This window comes from Saimiri boliviensis, chromosome 8 (assembly GCF_048565385.1).
Source record: "Saimiri boliviensis isolate mSaiBol1 chromosome 8, mSaiBol1.pri, whole genome shotgun sequence".
NCBI lineage: Eukaryota > Metazoa > Chordata > Mammalia > Primates > Cebidae > Saimiri > Saimiri boliviensis.
The window spans coordinates 107,553,099-107,574,906 of record NC_133456.1 but is presented as its reverse complement, the minus strand read 5'-3'; the positions used below and the strand labels follow the sequence as shown (position 1 = coordinate 107,574,906).

General features: G+C 43.6%; 1 protein-coding gene across 4 annotated transcripts in view; it reads right to left on the bottom strand.

Moving 5' to 3' along the window:
- Positions 1–21,808, bottom strand: part of FRMD4A (FERM domain containing 4A) — a 682,989-nt gene that overhangs the window by 375,247 nt on the left and 285,934 nt on the right. The window contains exon 1 of one of the 4 annotated variants that reach the window (XM_074405012.1): positions 9,122–11,924. The exons of the other annotated variants lie outside the window; for them this stretch is intronic. Coding sequence (XP_074261113.1) covers positions 9,122–9,187 — 66 coding nt within the window. The 5' untranslated portion in view covers positions 9,188–11,924. Of the gene's footprint in view, positions 1–9,121; positions 11,925–21,808 lie in introns of those variants that run through there. 4 annotated transcript variants of the gene reach the window in all.

The window sequence follows — 21,808 nt, the reverse complement described above, 5'->3', positions numbered from 1 at the left end:
TTCCTTTCTTCCTCTCTTTCTTCCCTTCCCCTTCCTCCCTCTTTCCTTCCTCCCTCCCTCCCTTCCTTTCTTCCCTTACTCGTCTCCTCTTTCTCCCTCTCTTTCTTCTCTTTCCTTTTCTCCTTTCTTCCTTTTTCCCTTCCGCTCCCCTCGCCTCCCCTCTTTCCCCTTCCTTTCCCTTCCTTCCCTTTCCTTGTGGCACTGCAGTCTTGGCTTCATTTAATACTAATCCTCCACGAGCAGCCAGGTGAATAAGATAAAGGATGTTTAGATTGAATTGTGCAGTTTGATTCCTGCCTATCCTTGATGGGAGAGAGTCTGCTGTTCTAGGATAAGTGAGTCAACCCTTTACTTCTGCCATGACACTGTCCATGCTCTTTGTGTATTCTGTACCAAGCTCTATCATACTGGCTTCATTCTTGTCTAAATGAATTATATTATTTTCATTTATTGCTTATGCCACACCGTTCACTCAACCATTATTTTATTGACTGTCTAACAAAATAAAGTAGCTCCCTTATATGGCATAGTCTATTATAGGCACTATTTTAAAGTTTCAAATTATTTAATTTATTTAGCTCTCACGACAAATTAAATTATTTAATTTTATTAGCTCTTATCAGATAGGTACTCTTATTTTCCCTGGATGAAGAAAAAAAGAACTGAGGCAGAGAGAATGAAGTCACTCACTCAAGATCACAATGAGAGGCTCCAGAGTCCATTGACCACCTCCCTCTTCTGTGTCCCTACAACGGATCCAGTGCTGAGCCAAGAACAGGGGCTGCAAGGGGACTTTTGCTTATTGGAAGAGTTTTCTTTTGTTCCTCAAACTCAGCTCCTCTCTGTGATGAGGTGTCTGTGGTGAAGTGAGAGACGGCTGGCCTTAGCCCAGAGTCTGCATGTGGAACTGTCATCACAAGGGGAACTAGGCATGGCCCTCTTCCATGTCTTGAGGGAAACGCAGCCTGTCTTGCATGGACAGCTCACATGCTAATCGGACACCCCAGAATCTCACTCAGCCTTTATCATAGCAACCATCAATCACTCAATCTCTATCACAGCATTCATCATAGAGAATGTCAAGTCTACTGAGCACCTACCCAATAGGATGAAATGAAACCATGCTTGTGAAAGTTTGTAAACAACACGTGTACACCTTCCCTTTTCTTCCAGTCTCAATTCTGGACATGGTTTTCCTGTTGTCTCATTTGCCACAAGAGCTTCTTGTACGTCACCACCTAGCCGTCTGCCTCTTCATATCTGTTCTGCTATAAGGTCCACGTTTCATCCATCTGAATTCCTTAAAGGCCATCGGGCTTATTCACATATTTTGAATGGGAAAGAGACGTCTTCCTGAACCTTTGAGAGCCCCCTGTTTAGCAGATTTCATTTGAGTAACTATGAGTAGAGAATTAATTCACCCAGGCTAAGACCCCCTATCCCCATCAACTCAAAATCACACATTACAAAGGAAACTGGACCTTATCCTCGTGCAGGGCAGGGAGGAAAACACACCATCTGCTGCATGGAAACCGCGTGTGTGAATCAGGCATCCTAGACTCTTACTTGATCTTTCTGGCAAGGATTTAGCCATAGAGGATTTCAAATGTGAATGACCAGTGTGGAGGATTAGTCAGTATCAGTATCTGTCTTAGAAGGCCTTGCTTTATGGACATCAAGGACGGGGCCTATCAGCATGCTTGCAGGTTGTTCAGCTCTTCATCCATGGAAAGGGAGCAGAGAGATCTTGCTCGCAAGCTGCGGATGGATTTTATGTCTCCTCAAGAAGGTCCTTCACATCTGGCCTTGATATGATTTGTCCCCCTGAGAACTCCACTTGCCCTTCCCAGCAGGAGGCCAAATCAGGCCATCAGTGGCTACAGCTTGGGCTAAGGGCTATTCTGCATGGTAGTAATGGCTTATTTTGTGTGCTATTAGGAGTGGTGGTCATGCCCAGAATCTGAGGAATCAACGCTCTTGCAAGACGGCTGTGTGATTAAGCAGGTAATAAGCTGACCTCGGTGAAGCCGGCTGTGTAGATGGGCTTTCAAGATCATTTTGCAAAGTCCTTTTTTATGTGCTGTCAGTTGTGGATGGATTTTGATAATTGGCATTGATTTGCCATATTTATGAAGTGCATTTTGCACAGGGTAAACTGTGTAATTGCACCTGGAATGGCGATATAAATAATGTCCTTATCTATGGTATCGACTGCCAGGATTCGCCGAATAAATATAGTATACTTCCAAACAGAGCCAATTGCCTGTTGACTCAATTTTTACTAGGCTTAGCTCTCAAATTTCAGGTGTCTTAGATAAGCATTGGGTGGCGAATGATCAACTTTTACATCTGCTTCTAATTTCCATGCTTCCTTTTTCCAGGAGGAGAAATTTAACAAGCAATTTTCTTCAACAGGAGAATAGTTCATCCTGGTTTAAGTAATCCCTCTGGTGCTGCACAGGACAATGGCTTTCTTTCGGGGCCATCAGATTGCTTCCCCCCTGTGCCCAGGGACATATCACTCCCAGGGTCAACCGCCCATTTGGGATAAGCCACATGTTATATTTTCCCAAAGTGAGGAAAGAAGGAAAGAAAGCATCTTGAATTTGTTAGAAAGACTGTTGCTTTGAAGCCTCATTCATGGGAATATGTTTTATCTTAAATGTGTTCTAGAGAATACCCAACATCCTGTAAATCAAATGCCAAAGGATTCCTCAGCACAAGCTTATGACAAGCATGGGTAAAACCCCTCCAGTGGACAAATCCTTAGAGGTAGATGAGGATGGGTAGGGGATTCTAACTGTTCTTGTTTGTTGGGGGTACTGCATTCTATGAATTTTAAGCCTCTATGGCACGAATGCAGTTAATAGACTGTTGACATGAAAATAACATGAGACAGCACAGTCCTGCCTGTGAGAACAAGGGTGGTAAGAAATGACATTAAGGCAAGATTCTGATTTGCATACAATAGAACAATATCTTTTAGATCTCATTCCATTAGCAAGGGGGAGCCATTAAAAGTTACTTTTAGGAAGGAGGTGACACCATCCAACCTGAGTTTTGGGGACTTGATTGATAAAAGATGAATGGTAGGGCCAGGCATGGTGGTGTACACCTGGAATCCCAGCACTTTGGGAGGATGAGGTGGGCAGATCATAAGGTCAAGAGATCAAGATCATCCTGGCTAACGTGGTGAAACTCCATCTCTACTAAAAATATAAAAATTAGCTGGGCATGGTGGCACTCACCTGTGGTCTTAGTTACCCAGGAGGTTGAGGCAGGAGAATCACTTGAACCCGGGAGGCAGAGGTTGCAGTGAGCCAAGATCACGCCACTGCACTCCAGCCTCGTGACAGAGACTGTGTCTCAAAAAATAAATAAATAAATAAATAAATAAAATAAAAAATTGAAAGGGGAATGGTCGAATGAAGAACTAAGGTGTGCTGCAGGCCAAGAGAGCAGTTACAAGATGGCAGTTGTACAAATGAGAATTGATTAAGTGCAGAACTAGGACATTGTTCTTCTACAATTTCTGTTTTGACAGACTAGAGGAAGGATGGTCCTACTAGTCAAAATAAATGCACAGGAGAAGGGGAAGGTTTGGGGAGATACTAATGAGTAGCTCTGGGCCATGCAGAGCTTCTGATGCCTGAACATTTTGATCTGGAACTTAGGAGAGGAGTCAAGCCTATATATGCAGCTCTGGATTTCAACAGCAGACTCCCAATCACTCAATAAGTTATTAGTTAAGTGTGAGGGCAGACATTCGATAACACACACATTTTCTTCTCATGCACCTTTACTGGAAGATGTCTCCAGCAGAAGAATGTTAGAAGAGAATATGAAGTCCAAGAAAAGAAGAACAGATCACAGGAGAGGTGCCAAGGGAAAAGAGAATCCTCAAGAAGACAGTCATGCAGCAGACCAAGAGAAGAGCTAATCCAACTGATACATGAGGATGGAGGCCTTCAGAAAGAATGTCTCAAAAAAGAAAAAAAAAAAAAAAAAAAAGGAGTAGGTTAAGTATCTGATGAATTTACTTAATTGAGAGGAGTTATCTAGCTCTGTTGAAAATCTAAGATAAAAATGATTGATGAATACATAGAACATAAAGCAAACACTGAAATAAGGCAATTGTCAACTCCAGGAAAAACATAAAGTTGTAAAATCCAGGACATGCCATCATAATGTATAATATTTCTCAGCTGTAAATATTTTAATATTCATAACTGAATTTTGATTTAAACTGTGATATCAATATATTGAGAATACAGAGGGGGAAGAGATGTGTGTGCTTGTAGGGAAAGAGACTTAGAAGTTGGGAGGAAAAGACTGGAGCCGGGGGCTCTTCTTTCAAAGCCTTCCAGTACTCTTCAACTTTCAAATGTTATGAATACTGCCATGCACGTATGTTATTTTGATCAAAATAAAAATTAAGTTGTAAACAAGCAGGATCAATGTTACAGGGGATTTGAGCTAGATAAGGACGGACAGTGATGGGGCTGGTGCCCGTGCAAGGTCGGTAGCAGAAGTAGAGCTGTGGAGGGTAAACTGGAACCACAAGCCTCTTTCTGAAAGGACAGATTTCAGTCGGATACTGGGTTATTTAATCCAATGAAAAATGTTTCAGGAAATCTGCTTGATTTCCTCTGCTTCTTTTTTTTTCCTTTGGTGTGCGGCATGGGGCTCCTAATCTAAGGATCTGCTGCTGAAAAGGCTGCTGAATGCAAAGCCTCCAAGGTATGCCTCGGAGAGAAGAATTTTAAATCTTCTGAACGGAGATGCAGACAGACAAAACGAAACAGGACAAAGACATCACTGGGGGCACTGCCAACACTCCTGGAGCTAGTCCTGAGGAGCCATTTGTGCTCTTGGACTGACCTCCCGTCCTGTGCTCTTGGCATCGGAGCAGGATCCTACGTGTGCATTTGCATGTGTGAGCTTGTGCACACGAACCTGTGTGCTGCTTCCTCTCATGAACCCAGCAGCATCGCAGCAGCGAGAGAAGCCCCAGAGTGGTGACAACTAATTATGAAACACCAGTCTGATATGTCCCTTTTATCTCATCTTGCAGAAGCCTTGCATTCCCCCAAAGCCCCCCAGTGGCCCTTTGTAATCCCAGAAAAGAAGTGTCAATATGGAAACAGCTGTTCTTGAGATAGCGGGATGACATCCTAATGAGCATGCCATCAGCTACAGAGGAAACTCAAGGCTAATGGGCTTCTGATGCAAATATTCTTTCTAGATGATCCGACTCACATGAGAAAGGCTACAGTCCCCAGCAACGCTGGGAGAGGAGACACTGGCCTGTAGATGTCAAGTCCACTTTTGTTCTTATTTAGGATTTTAGCCTCTCAAACCCTGTGGGGCATCAGAAAATCTCCCTGGTGCCTCTGGAAGGTGACTCTGGAAAAAGGTAGCCCAGAGTTTTTGTTTTGTTTTATTTTTTGCTCGGAGGCCATGCTAGGGAAGCCAATTTCAATAGCAGGAGAAACAGTCACAGGTTGCTGTAGTTCAGACAGGGAGTGAAGGCTGTGCTTAGAAAGAACTCACATTCTCAATCATTTGAGGGGGGAAGGTTGGGGAGTTATAGCAGTGGGAGGGAGCTTTAGGGGCGGAGGAAAGGGAGATGATAGATTGCAGCAAGTGACCTAAGACAGATGCCTTTTCTAGGGGGAAGGCCAGGGAGGAAGAGAACTGACCCATCACGTGCCTCCTTGGCATCAGGCGCACCCCTGGGCACTTTCTCAATATCACCTCTTCTGACTCTTCCCTATGACCCTGTAAGCTGGGTAGCTTTAGCTACTCTTTATTGATAAGGAAACTGAAGTTCACAAAGATGAAATACTTGCCTACAATCTCACATCCAGAAAGTGGTACCAAGCTGGGATTGAGACTTGAGCTGAAGAGACTTTAAAGGTCCCCCTTAATTTTCTTTAGGGATATATATAAGTGGCAAAGCTATACAGAAAATAAAAAATCCTTATAAAAAAGCTGGGGGGTCCAGACATGGTGGCTCACACCTGTAATAATCCTAGCATGTTGGGAGACTGAAGCAAAAGGATTGCTTGAACCGAGACGTTCAAGCCAAGTCTGGGCAACGTAACAAGACCTCGTCTCTACAAAAATGAAACAAACAAACAACAACAACAACAAAAGCTGGGCATCGTGGCTTACACCTATAGTCCCAGCTACTTGGGAGGCTGAGGTGGGAGGATTGCATAAGCCCAGGAGGTCAAGGCTGCAGTGATCCATGATCATTGAACTGATCCATGAACTTCAGCCTGGATGATAGAGGGAGATCCTTTCTCAAATAAATAAATAAATAAATAAATAAATAAATAAATAAATAAATGCCGGGGAAGGGTGGTGTTTCTCTCCAGGGGAGGGAGAGAATTTTAATAGAGAGGGGATACCCAGAGACTTCTGGAGCCCTCATTCACAATATTTCATTTTTAATCTGGGTGGTGGTTACACACGATGTTCACATTGTAAATAATCCTTTAGGCTATACATACATGTTTTATGAGATTTTCTGCACCTCCCCAATACCTTACAATAACAAATTACAAACAAAAAAGATAGCCCCTATTCTTTGTGCATCCAGTGATTTCTTCAGTATGTCAATAGGATGGTCTCTGAAATGACTGTGTCAGACACCAGATTACAACCCAGTGAGAAATGCATGCAATCATGAGATTTCTGTCTTTTGCATTTTACTGCCCCCACCAAAAGTTAAATTTTACAATGACAGTAAAAATATACTAGTTAGAAATCAACCAATTGAAATGTATCTTCTGAGGTCCCTGTATACAGTATCCTGGGTGCCATGGAGGTTACAAAGGCATCCTTGCCTTTTGGATCTCAGGATCACCTTGAGGAGGAAGCAAGACAGAGACACAGAACGAGAGAATTAACTAAGTAAGGTCAATAAATAATGAGTGGTGCAGAGAGGAAATGCGACAGAAATGCACGTGTCTCAGCTTCTCAGAGGAGAGAGAATTTCCTTGAGGCTTGAAGGATGTGTGAGCTTCAGGCAGGTCAAGAGGAAGCAGAATTACAACCACAAAGACATAGTAATGTCAAGAGGCTCGCTGTCTCGCAGAGACCAGTGTTGACTGGTTTGGAGTGGGGGAAACCCACAATGGGAAATTACAGGAGATAGGCTTAAAAGAGAACGTGACTTTCGAAACCTTGTGTGATCTGGCCCATACCTTTGTCTAGCTGCCTGGGTTTGTTTGGATCATATGATTTAATACAAACATGACATAAAGCTAAGTGGGAGAGTCTCAAGGGAGAAGTAGGGGCACACAAATGTTGCTCCAGAAGGTAGTAGGCAAATGCTGTGCAAATAAGGGTGAAAACTGAGTGTGGGGAGGCTGGGCTAGAGAGGATAAAGGGTAGAAGAATCGGAGGAGGGGTGCTGGATGTGGGAGGATGATGAGAAGGTGAGTTCAAGCGAGAAGTCAAGGAAGCAAACTGGGGCTGGGAAAAAATGGGGTGTTGTTAGAGAAAAGGAGGGAGTATGTGACCCCATTCTCTTTCAAGGGGAGTGCATCTTGGAGCTTTGAAAGGAGACGAAGGTGGCAGAAGTATTAGGAGAGCAGCTGGTAGGTAGAGGAAGTTAAGGACAGAAAGGGAATAAATTAATGACCTTGTGGTATTTAAATAAAACAGTTCCCTGATTAATTCATTTCCTCTGAGATGACCAAACTCACAGCAACCCTTTGGCATGCCACAAATCACCCCCAAGAGTGACTCCACAGCCACCAGCCACCATCCCCACCATCCCAGGCAGTGGTGGCTGGGCAGAGGAAATCAATTGTTCAAGAAACCTCCCTGTCCTGCAGTACAGTTTCTATTCATACTTCCCATAAAGTCATGACCCTGGCTATGAATCTCCCATCCCTGGAAACCCAGAAGGATGCTGTCCCTTCTGGATGCATTCCCCTTACAGGCATAACTTCCAACAGTAAGGTCAGGATGAATGTGAGTCATGCAGAGCCCCACACGCAGCCCCGGGAGGGGCAATCCCCTCTGGGAATTCTGCCAGCACAATGTTGCCTCAATTTGAAGACAAATTTTAAATTAATAACGAAAAAAAGCCTCAGACTCTCACATCTGCCAAAATACACCATTCCCTGAAAGTTTCCTGAAAAGGACTCAGTGATGTACCGTAAAGAAAGCGCCAACCTTCTGTAGTCTTTTCCAGATGCAAGACGCAGACTGGCGGGTCCTGGAAAGGTAACACAGCTCACAGCCGCCTTCCCGTGGGCAGCGCGGTGTTGTTCTTGGATCAAGAACACTTCTCAGCTGCCTTACCACCTGCGCATTTCACAGCCTGCGGTTCCCTAAGCCCCTATGAATATCACAGAACCAACAGACCCATGGCCAACAGAAAAAACCCTGAGAAAAGTACTGGAAGAATGAGTGTCGTTGGTTTAGGACAGAAGTGATGTGAAGGTTGCAGTGCATGTCCTGGAGTTTGCAAAAGAGTACATCGCTAAAATCATCACAGGAATAGAAGGGTCCTTGTCAGCTGCTCTTTTCTTTAGCAGCGAATCACTCAAACAGCCTCAGGCCATAAAATCACTTCCCGAAGAACTCTTGGTAACTGAATGCCTCTCCAAGTAGCAGGGATCCTAGACATTGGAATTCTGAGGGCAGTGAAGTTCATCCCTCTACCCTAGATGCAGCATTCTGTACCAAAAAAACCCCTAGCATTTTAAGCACTGTTCCCTCTTTTTTTCCTGGAATGGTCACATCACAAACAAACAACTCTTGTTCTTTCAGGGAATAGCTATTGAAGCTGCTTTGATCTCTTCTGGCAAATGTTTTCTATTTCTTCACCCTGTTCATTCAGATTTCTGCAAGTGACTTGATTCTAAACCCTATCTCTGCTATTTCATCTGCAGGGACTATCATGTGCCACTCAGCATTTAGGAACTTTATGGTTTTCTCCCCTGACTGCACATGAGTAAGAATAAATCATGAAGACTTGGGAACTGCACAGTTGCAGATTAGAATAAGATTCCATAATTGGGACAGGATCCCAAGGACTTTGAGAGTGGCAGGGGAGGCTGACCCTCTTGTGCATGGAATATGAAAAGCCTTTACTTACAAACACATCCATGAGCAGGTGTTCCAGTGTCACCTCAAAGTCTTCGAGCTTGGCAGCCAGTGTCATGATGGATGTCCCAATTTGCTCCCAGTCCCCGCTGACGGACCAGATCTGCAAACTCCCCAGCTCAGGAAACACAGTTGGCGTCAAATTTGTTTACAGGGCAGGGTTGGCACTAATGGGAAGTAGAAACCCTTAAAAGAAAGGAGAACATCGCAGGCTGGACTGCTAGAGCTTTGTAGTCAGAAAGTGTAAAAGGATTAAAAAAAAAAAAACAAACAAACAAACAAAAAACAAAAGCAAAAAAACACCAAATGCTAATAATGGTGCTATGGGACCAGACTGGGCATAAAGTGAGGTCCCCAGATGAAGACTCCAGCCACTGCCTTCTTTGTATAACTTCACAGTCCAAGGCGCTGGCCAAGTGCAGAGAGCCTCACCAAAGGGAAAGAGAAAGAAGTGAGATAGAGTGAAAGCCAGAGTGGGGAAAATGGAATAGACCGTCTGACTCTGATATTTATAGGGCCACATGTTTTTGACTCTAGCCCATTTCTCAGTTGATTTCTGACCTTTCATAAATGGCTACACACACTGGAGCGTATTGTCGAACGGGGGCAGTGGGTCCCACAGAAGTTGGCTGTGACCAATGCTAGGGCAATTCACACAGACATGCCATCAATAGTTCTTTGTAGAGAACGTATCAGACCTTGTTTTGTACACGATGAGTGAAAAGCACATAGTCTTGTGAAAAACAAGGAAACGAAAGTTGTGGGGGTACTACATTTTTCCTCAGAATATTATTAGATTCCTCACACTCTCTTCCTTCTCCAACCTCCGCACCCACTCTGCTGTGAGAGTAGATAAACATCAAGGAAATTAATATCTCGCGTCAACTCCTCAAGCTTCTGCCAGTTACAGAACAGCCACGAAATCTTGCAAATGCAGTTTCTCCTTTTCTGCTTCCAAAGTTTGCTTTTTTAAAACAATTTAAAAATGTTCGGAAATTGTGGTAAAATATACATCACATAAAATGTGCCACCTTAACTATTTGCAAGTGTGCATTCACCTGGTACTTGGTTCACCTTGTACTGGAATAAACAAGACAGACTTGTTTATTTCATCCATGCTCTTCCTGAGATGGACAAGGGCTCAGACTGTGGATAATAGTTAGCGTGTCTTATTTAAGGTAGTCTCCCAATCTCAACAATGACTTTACATGGCTATTGTCTAAGAAAAATTTGTGGGCCTTAAGGATAGTTATATTACATCAGCATCCATCTCCAGAACTCTTTCCATTTTGCAAAATGGAAACACTGTAACCATGAAACAACAACTCCATTTCCCCCTCCCACAGCCACCTGGCTATCACCATTCTATTTTCTGTCTCTACGAATGTGACCACTCTAGGGATCTCATATAAGTGAGATCATCCTGTGTTTGTGTTTTTGGTGACTGGCTTATTTCACTTAGCATCATGTCCTCAAGGTTCATCCACGGTGTACCATGTGTCAGACTCTCTTCCCTTTTTATGGCTGAAATCATACATCCAAAGACAGATACTGCTTTGGACAGTTTTTCAGGACTGAGGAAACCTCTCAGGGACACTTGGTTGTCAAGACGCTAATGGCCATCCTTGCTGTGACTGTAGTAACAAAAACAGCCTTGGTCTAGCAAGCCAGTCCCCAGTTCCGTCCTCTCACTTGCTATTAAACACTTGCTATTAAACTCTAGTCTCCCGATTCCAAACAGAGTGTGATCACTTAATAGTCAACGATGATGTCAAAGAAGGTGGCCCCGATGAGATCAGCAGGGAAATAGAAAGTTTCTTCTTTACAGTAAAACTCCCTTCTCTGGATGTCAGAGCTCTCTCGGCTATGAACAGTTAAAACTCACCATTTTAGTATCTCTCTGTGAGTTTTCATTTTCCCAAAGGAGAGACACACGGACTTAATTCAACATTTAACACTTAAACAAAGCTACCATAAAATTAAGGGCAAAGATAAAGAAACGGATAAAAAGCACTGTATTATTTTAAGAGCAGATTTGGAGTCTGTCTGATGCATTTAGCTTGGCAGTTGGTCCTAAATGGTACATGCATGTTCTTCGAGTAATGGTTTCTATTTTGTTTTTAGGTCTCTAATGGAAAAATTAGAGCGGGTCCCACAGCAGGTGTCTCTTGTTAGGAACGGCACCAGGAAGGGGCGGGCAGTGCTGTGATGAATGTCTTCAATAGCCAAGAATGTACAGAAAATCTATTTCCCTGATGGGCCAACTGAGCTACAGACCTTCCTAGGGGCTCATGGGTTTGCCATGTCTGAAATTGATTCAATAACCAGCTGCAGCACATCAGCAATAAAGTCTAAACACAAGAGAACTTCTTGCTACATACTTGCTACCTTTTGTTAAAACTATTGCTACACTGAAGGCCCTCAACAAGCCAAGTGCTTTCTCTCACTAAGCAAAAGAGCCTGATGCCCAGGAGGGGCCCTATCACCAGGAGACTGTGGGGGCGGGTATGTATCTACATGGGTGCAACATTGTTCTAGTTCCCAGCAACCTCAGGGGAGTGTTCAACATCAAGTTTTCTTTTTTTTAAAAAAAAGTTTAAGTTTTGTGGGTATATAGTAGGTGCATGTATTTATGGGTTACATGAGATATATTGATCCAGGCATGCAATGTGTAATAATCACATCATGGAAAATGGGGTCATCCATCCCTTCAAGCATTTTATCCTTTGACAATCTAGTTCTCTTAGCCCCTTTCCTTATAAATTAAATTTGGACAAAATGGTTTTAGTAGCCGGAATTTCGTAAGAGATATACTACTAGTTTAGTTCATCAACTCCCCTCCCCCATTCCTGGGATGGACAAGGGATCAGACCGTGGAGAAGAGCTAATGTTTCTCATTTAAGGCAGTTGCCAAGAGGCAGCTGAGTCTCCCAGTCTCAGCCATGACTTTAGGTGACTATTTTCCAACACAATTTTTTTGTGTGGGGGGCGGCGGGGCTTTAAAAACAGTCAGTGTGGCTGGGTGTGGTGGCTCATGCCTGTAATCTCAGCATTTTGGGATGCCAAGGTGGGCGGATCACCTGAGGTCAGGAGTTTGAGACCAGCCTGACCAGTAAGATGAAACCCCAGCTCTACTAGAAACACAAAAATTAGCCAGGTGTGGTTGCATGTGCCTGTAATCCCAGCTACTCAGGAGGCTGATATAGGAGAAATGCTTGAACCTGGGAGACAGAGACGGGGGTTTCAGCGAGCCGAGCTCGAGCCATTGCCCTCCAGCCTGGGCAACAAGAGCGAAACTCCATCACAAAAAACAAAACAAACAAACAAACAAAACAAAACCAGAAACAGTTAATGCCTTGGCTTCTCTTAAAATAGAAATAGTAAACTTCAGGGATAAGAAACTTTGCATGATTTGGACAGCGTGTGTGGTTTGTACTCTAGCACTGCAGCTCTAGGAAGAACATATTCAGAACATCCTGTTCTTTGAACAAACGTCACTTTAACAGTTTCCAAAGGAGAGAAATCGACCAGAAGGGAGTTAGCCTGAAGAATGCACAGGAAATCAGCGTATGTGGATGTCACCCCAAAGAGACACTAATAATGAATTTGGATTTTAGTGAATGATGCAAGCCACTTGGAGTAATTGGGTACCAGGGAGGAAGTAGAACCACACCAGTGTGAAGACAGAGAAACTGTTGAAGATATATTCACACAGGCCAGTTCACTGGTGTCAGCACTTCCCGCTATATGAGAACACGGTGAAGGCTGGCTTGGGCAGACTGATTGTAGATGTTTTCTTAGCAACTATATTCTAACTATCTGATATATATTTTTTGATAATTATGGGGACATTTTATTGATGCTTATATCAAATCTGAACATTCATTCGTTCATTCATTAGTGCATCCTTTGTACAAATATTTATTTACTAACTGGGCCATATATTGGCATAGGTAGGCACCTACAAAGATGATTAAGATACGGTTTCTGAGGGCCGGGTGTGGTGGCTCAAGCCTGTAATCCCAGCACTTTGGGAGGCCGAGGCGGGTGGATCACGAGGTCAAGAGATCGAGACCATCCTGGTCAACAAGGTGAAACCCCCATCTCTACTAAAAACACAAAAAATTAGCTTGGCATAGTGGTGCGTGCCTGTAATCCCAGCTACTCAGGAGGCTGAGGCAGGAGAATTGCCTGAACCCAGGAGGCGGAGGTTGCAGTGAGCCGAGATTGCACCATTGCACTCCAGCCTGGGTAACAAGAGCGAAACTCCGTCTCAAAAAAAAAAAAAAAAAAAAAGATACGGTTTCTGCTTCAAAATTTCACAGCCTAGAAAAGAGCAGGCCTGATGTATTTGATGTAATCTTACACTATCTTTTCTTGGGAAATATGAATGTAGCATGCACTTCCTTATCAGGGGATTCACTCTGAGACTTGGGGATGAGGAGCAGTCACTGACAAAGGGGGAGACAAGGCTACTGCCCTGAGTGAGGAACGTGAACTATTCTCCATGCTCTGATCCCTTGTCCACCCCAGGAAGAGGGTTGATGAAATAAACAAACAGTATGTCTCTTATGAAAATCCAGATATTAAAAACATTTTGTTTAGATTTAATTCATAAGGAAAGGGAATAAGAGAAATTGATTTTCAAAGGATAAATGCTTCAGGGATGGATACTCCCATTTTCCATGTGATCATTACATATTGCATGCTTGTATCAATATTCATACTTCTAACTTATGGGAAAGGCAATGAGTGAGGAAGAGGGAGGTACTTGGTACACCTCCTGAGGTTTCAATTTGCAGCACTAAGTGGCAGGGACATCGGAGCAGTGATGGATCCTAGGGTTGAGCCCAGGGAGCAATGGGTTTGAAGAGCTGACAGCCAAGGTCTCAGTGCTACAGCACAGGATCCTTCTACCATTTATACACATCCTTTGATGGTATAAATCTCTGCTGGAAAAACATATACTTTAACCATTGATCAAAGCCTGGTGGCCAGCTAATAATGATCTAGAGTGAGCCACCCTGCTGAGGCTGGCCAGTTAAGAACAATTAATCAGTGACACACTCTATAGGGTAGGCAAACACCAGAATTTTTTCTGTGCATTTAAATAACAACACTTGTGGGTATGTTTTTAAATTCAGAACTGTTAAATTTCTTTCTGTTTGAACCTCAGATGCTCATCTCCTTCTCCCATTTCTATGAAACATCTCCCCCAGCAGACTTAACGTTTTGGTGACAAGATTCAAATAAAATAGAAGTCTTGGGGGCGGGGTGGGCATTGGCTGAATTCTCTGTACAGGCATGAAGCTGGTTTCCCCTTAGTACTTCTCCCTAGGAAAATGGTGGGCAGATCATTCTTCTAGAGAGTATTATAGATTTCTGCAGCCCTGAAAATGAATTATCAGCTTCAAACGCATGAGTGCTCCGCAAAGGTGAGGTTCTCGGTTCAACTAGATTAGTTCAGTTCATTCAACCAATCTCTATTAAGGACAACCATGTGGAAGCCCAAAGCAGGAGGCACCTGCATATACAACATGTGTTTCTTGAACCAGATTCGTGTCTGCCCTAGAGCAGTGGTTTTCTACTCAGCAAGACTACATCTTTAAAGATCGGGTTTGGGCAAGACGTCAGACCATCACACAGTGGATCGGAATCAGTTGGTAAAACACCTTAGTTACCTATTTTAGGGCCTGGAATAGTAAATCTAAGTAGAGACTTGGTCCAATTATTAAATAAGTACTGAGATATTTTTAAAAAGCAAAACCACTGGCTTTTGTTTTCATCACCCAATTGGTCCTACGGATCCAGTCTATAGTGCAAAAAACCACTACGTGTTTGTTTTCAATCCCTTTTGAGCTGATTTTTGTTCGGTGTGAGACAAAGGTCCAAGTTCATTCTTCTGCATATGGATATCCAGTTTTTTACAACATTTGTCGAAGAGATTGTCTTTTTCCCAAACCTGGAGGATATTATGCTAAGTGAAAAATGTTAGAAACAGAAAAACACACACTGCCTCATCTCACTTCTGTGTAGGAGCTAAAATAGTCAAACTCACAGAGGAACAGGGTAGAATGTGATTGCCAGGAGCTGTGGGAGGGGGAAATGGGGAGATACTGATCAAGGGGTTCGAAGTTTCAGTTATGCAGGAGGAATAAGTTCTGTGCACCCAATGCACAGCCATGTGACTGAGTTAACAATGCTGCATTGTATACTTGAAACTTGTTAAGAGGATAGATCTTAACTGTTCTCATCATAAAGTGTTTTCTAAAAAAAGAAAGCAAAAAAGAAAATGGTAACTATATGAGGTGATAGCTTCGTTAATTAGCATGGTCCTTCTGATTATTTCACAATACCTGCATAAGAACATTAAATTGTACACCTTAAACGCATACAATTTTTGTCAGTGATATCTCCATAAAGATAGCAAAGAAAACTCTCAATGATAAGTGTAAATGCAACAGATATTAATGTCCTATTGATGTACTTGTCTGTCAAGCTTCTGCCTTACCTTAAAACTAGAAAGAGAGGATTTTAAAAATATTTGGCTTGCTTAAGTAAAACAAGCCCTTTTGATGGCTGTATAGACAGCAGGCTGCCTGTCTGGGTCTAGTTAAAGGCTGGCCTGTCTGCTCTAGTTGTCTCTTAGAAAACAAACATGTTAATTTAAAGGTTCGCTTCTATAGGGCCCCTGGCAGCCTGGCACTGGCCTGGAATCAGGCAGTGGTTCTCAGAAGACTACACTCTTAGTGTCTGTCCTTATTCTTCCATGTTTGTGTAGATGGCTTATACAACCAAGCTTTTCTTTCCCACTCGGGATGCATTTTCCATTTTGACAACCTCTCCGACAAGTACAAAGCCTCTATTCCTCTACATCCATCCCCTACCCCACTGCAGTCCCTGCCTCCTGCACCCACAACCCCTGACCATTCACAAGGATGAATTTCAAGGCTTTCAAAACTCACAGGCAGTGAAATGCGTGTCAGGCACACCCAGAAGTACCCTGAACTTATGATGGGGTGAAACATAATAACTCATCTCATCTTTTCTCAGCCTTGCCGTCAGTCACTTACAGTACCATTTGGAGTACAAGGGGCTTGGAGGGATTCCGAGGTCACCATCAGAAGTATGCAAATGGAATGTGCCAGGAATGATTGCCTGGGCTTCACCACGTGGACTTTCTAAGGCACTTGTGTTCTAGGGTTCAAATGCACATTGTGGAAACAATAATCCTTATTGCAGCCTCCTAAATCTTTCACATTTTTTTTTTGAGATGTTTGCTCTTGTTGCCCAGGCTGGAATACAATGGCATGATCTCAGCCCACTGCAACCTCCGCCTCTCAGGTTCAAGTGATTCTCCTGCCTCAGCCTCCTGAGTAGCTGAGGTTACAGGTGTACACCACCACATCTGGCTAATTTTTGCATTTTTAGTAGAGACAGGGTTTCACCATATTGGTCAGGTTGGTCTCGAACTCCTGATCTCAGGTGATCCACCCACCTCAGCCTCCCAAAGGGCTGCGATTATAGGCACGCCCAGCCTTACAGATGCTTTTTAATGGCTCTTTTCCATCGGTAACAGACACACAGGGTTTAACGATTTCCATGACTTTCAGAGTGGGTTGGAGAATGAAGGCATGAGCTCTAGGCGAAGCTCTTAGAGCTGATCTGAAATCAGAATCTGTGGAATAGGAGCTTGAGTTGCGTGGTGACTGCTACCGCTGCATGTTCTGCACTTTGGGAACCTTTGAGTGAGCATTTTGCTCATTGATGTCATTGCCAAATCCAGGAAGTTTGATGGTCATAAAACAATCTTCAGGGAGAATCACCATCCATTTCACCCAACTCTGACTTAGATTTGTTTTTCCTCCCCCAGTGCCTTTCCCATGAGCCTTAGAATGATCAGTGACTTTTAATCCTTTTAGAGTCACTGGCCTTTGTTCCAAGAAATATTCTAATTTTTCAGTTTTTTGAGATGGGGTCTTTCTATGTTGCCCAGGCTGGCCTCAAACTCCCAGACTCAAGCAATCCTCAGGCCTCAGCCTCTCGAGTAGCTGGGACTTCAGGTATTCTACCACTCCTGGCTCTAACAAGTATTTAAAAATACTGCTTACTGTCCTCAAATAAAATTCATGGATAATGAAAGCTGCTTACACATATCATTTAAAACATATTAGCACAATTCTCTGTTATGTAAACAAAAGATAGTAGGAAAGTAATCTGTCAGCAAATAATATACATTACAATACACAAATGTTGCAGATAATGCAACTACAACCAGAAATCATGAGGAAGTGGTCAATTTCTTAATCTGCGTAAGGCCAGAGCTACAAATGCTAATTGCCAATGGCCTGTTTCGTGGGAGACTCAAATGCCACTGGGGTATTGACATTAGCGAAGCGCTTTTCCCGAAACATGAATAGTTCTTGGTGAAGTTCCAACTAAAACAAAGCATTATCACCCCTTGACTCGCATGACAGCTGCATACTTGGGAGAGTCTAGATGGTGAACTGCAGTACCCCAATCCACACCTGCTGCCCCTCCCTCACTGTTGCTGCCTGGGAACTATGTTGCCACCACTTCCTGTGAAGACCATCAGGGGGCGCCGGCAAGGGGGCAGATGCTGGCAGACACCATCCCAAGACGCCCACCCTTGGTCAATGTGGTGGTCTGTGCCGTATCCACCATCACCCCTCACCCCATCTGTTGCCAGGAGCCGGCATCCCTGGATTGTGCTAGTGATAAAAGGCAGGGGACATCCTGCAGGAAGGAAATGGGGCTGAGTGTGTTTGTGTCTTTGAGCAGGAGACAGGGGTGGTTGGAATCATGTACATTCTGTTTCCCTGCCTTGATAACTTTGCCTGGAATTCCCAGATGAACCCAAGAGCAATTCAGGTGGCTGCAGTAGTCACCAGGTAGGTCTGAATATCTGTTAGGCTCCACTACATTCTTTTCAGATAATTTTATTTGAGGTTCAGGGGCACGTGTGCTTGTTTGTTACATGGATATTATTAATACATGTGCATTGGTGGGGGTGGGCTTCTAATGTAACCATCACCCAAATGTCGAGCATTGTACTCAATAGCTAGTCATGGAACCAACCTAAGTGTCTGCCAAAGGCTGATGGGAAAAAGAAAATGTGAGAGACTGGGTGTGGCAGCTCATGCCTGTAACCTCAGCACTTTGGGAGGCTGAGGCAGGTAGATCACTTGAGCTCAGGAGTTCAAGACCAGCCTGGTCAACATGGCATAACTCCATCTCTACTGAAAGTATGAAAATCAGCTGGGCATAGTGGTACACGCCTGTAATCCCAGTTACGTGGGAGGCTGAGGCAGGAAATCACTTGAACCCAGGAACTGGAGGTTGCAGGGAACTGAGATCGCATCATGGCACTTCAGCCTGGGAAACAGAGCAAAACTCCATCTCAACAAAAGAAAGAAAAAGAAAGTGTAATATATAGATACGATGGAATACTATGCAGCCATAAAAACGAACAAAATTATGTCCTTTGCAGCGACATGAATGGAGCTTGAGGCATTCTTCTTAAGTAAACTAAGTCAGAAGTAGAAAATCAAACATCAAGTGTTCTTGCTGCTAAGTGGGATCTAAACACAGCTTCACTATGTTGATATATTATGTCCCCCAATAGCAACAGCTATCTATTACCCTAGCATCCCCCACTAAGGACAGGCTTGGGAGGCCATGGCACTGTGTACCCTGCCTTTCCCCAGACGCTCATCAAATGCTTTTGTTACATTGTGCACATCCTTGCCTGCTCCCTAGGCTGTGGAGGAGTTATGGGACCCAGCTGGTCATCTGTGGCAGGCTGGCAGCCAGTGAGTGCAGCTCTCAGGGTTCCGAGTGATCAGAATCCAGAGACACAAATTTCTGACCACTGCTGGATCCTTGCACAGACAAGGCCCTATGTTTCCCACACCTGCACTCCAGAACTTAGAAGAAGAGCTCCAAGAATACCTGGCAGAGGCATAGCCATGGGAGGATGTCTCTTGCCCTTTAAGCTTCCATGAGGTGAATATACACAGTCTCCATCCCTGAGAAAAAGGAAGCTTCCACGAGACAACAGATAAATATTTTCATGAGAATGACTCTGAAGGGAGGGACGGTCAGATCTGATCCTGGGGGGTGGCTGGGACTCTAAGTGCACTTTACAACCCTAATCAATAATTAACCTGAGCTCCTTGTTCAGTTTACAAGTCCTTGGTCAAGTTTACCTCAAAGAGAGACAGATGTCCAATGACCTGAATTTATCTTACAATGGGAGTGCTGTGCCTGAGACCAGGTTCATGCGGCTTCACTCAGGCTGTCTGTAGAGAAGGATGCATCTCCTCATTGGCTCCCTAACATTATTGCAACAACTACAACCCTGGGGACAATTTCCTGGTGGGAGAACATGCCCAGTAACGCAGGTGTACGGTGGAACACCAGCATCACCTGGCTGGTAACTTGAGGACCTCATTTTCTCTGGGTTCAGTTTCCTTATGTGTCAAATTCCAGGCTTAACAATGAGGGTTTCCAGACTTTGAGTAACGTGAAACAGCACAATTTGACAATGAAATTAAATATTGGGAGGAGTATAGGGTTGTTAGTACCTTATATGCCACTTTAAGGCATCAAAAACAAACAAAATGGGCCGGGCATGGTGGCTTATGCCTGTAATCCTAGCACTTTGGGAGGCCAAGGTGGGTGGATCGCCTGGGGTCAGGAGTTCGAGACCAGCTTGGACAACATGGTGAAACCCTGTCTCTCTTAAAAATACAAAATTAGCTGGGCATGGTAGCATGCACCTGTCATCCCGGCTACTCAAGAGGCTAAAGCAGGAGGATCGTGTGAATCCGGGAGGTGAGGTTGCAGTGAGCCACGATCATGCCATTGGGCTCCTGAGTAACAAAGCGAGACTCCATCTTAAAAACAAACAAAATGAAACAAGCCAAATATCATCTGCTATCTCCATAATTTTATTAAGGAAAATATATTTTAACACACACTGAAAACAGGAGAGAGAAAAACCTTGGGTTTTAAAGTGGGATAAATTTAGCTTGATAGAAAACTCCTGTTGTCTGTACTTCTCTCCTGGGCTACATACCCATGAGGACTTTATTATAATGGAGATCAGAAACTGGCATCTGGGACCAGAGCACAAGAGGATCCCAGCCTCAATCCAGCTGGAACATCTGTGATTTTTATCTCCAGTTTTTAACAAATCCCCACACTGTTCCTATGAAATTGACTAAAGATATGCAAGAAACAAACGTAAGGGAATCTCTGGAAACAGAATCCTCCACCTTCCTTGCCATGTGCATTGCTTCTCTGACCATCTCAATGCCAACTCACAGAAGAGAACATCAGCAATGTGGAAAGGGAAAGCTGGAAAAATAAACACCCTGCTTTCCTTTTCAGGGGCTGCAGAGAAGAGACAAAACCAAGCCGTGGGGCAGCAGAGGGTAGTGATGCTTGCTTCACTTCTTAATCAACCTGGATTGCTTGCATTTGTACTTTCTGGGTGATGCTAGTAATGCTACCCACTTCCTACCATGATGGAATAACTGACTTTCACCTCTTCTCTAAGCAAATGCTTGAGAAGGAGCAAGTCATTTTTTTTTTTTTTTTTCCCAGACAGAGTCTCTCTCTGTTGCCCAGGCAATCTCGGCTCACTGCAACCTCCACCTCCCAGACTCACAAGCAATTCTCCTGCCTCAGCCTCCTGAGCACTTGGAATTACAGATTCGTGACCATTAAACCTGTCTAATTTTGGGGGGCTTTGCCATGTTGGCCAGGCTGGTCTCGAACTCCTGACCTCAAGTGATGCGTCTGCCTCAGCCTCCCAAAGTGGTGGAATTACAGGCGTGAGCTACTGTGCTCAGCCAGAAGCAACACAATTCTTACCCTCGAGACTGAAGAGCTCTCTTTTTGAAACTCTTTTGTGAATAGTTTTTGAGTAGGCAATATGTGCAGATGATACAAAATTCAAAATTAACAAGAGAGCAGAAATAAAAAGTTAACTTCTCTTATACCAATTCTCACTAGCAGCAACCACTTTTACATGTTCCTTAAGATATTCTAATCAGATTCGGGCATAAAATATTACCATTTGTGATTACGCACACACAAACACACAAACAGAACATACTTTACAACTGTAAATTGTACTTCACTCTCTGGATATGGAATATTTTTTTCTTTCATTCTTTTTTTTTTTTTTTTTTTTGATACAGTCTCACTCTGTCATCCAGGCTGGAGTGCAGTGGCCTCCAGGGTTTAAGTGATTCTCCTGCCTCAGCCTCCCAAGTAGCTGGGATTTCAGATGTGTACCACCACACCCACCTAATTTTTATATTTTTAGTAGAGACAGCGTTTTGTCATGTTGGTCAGACTGGTCTGGAACTCCTGACGTCATGTGATCCACCCACTTTAGCCTCTCAAAAGTGCCGGAATTACAGGTGTGAGCTGCCGCGCCTGGCCCACTGTCTGGAGTATTTCATTAAATCAGTTCTCTATTGATGGATATTTGAATATGTCACTAATTCAATGTGAAAATGTTTTTGTACATCTGTCAATGTATCTCTAAGGTGGTCTTCTAAGAGTAGAATTGTTGGCTCAAAGTTCACGTGTATTTAAAAAAAAAGAGACATTGTCAATTTTACCTCCCATGGAGGTTATACCA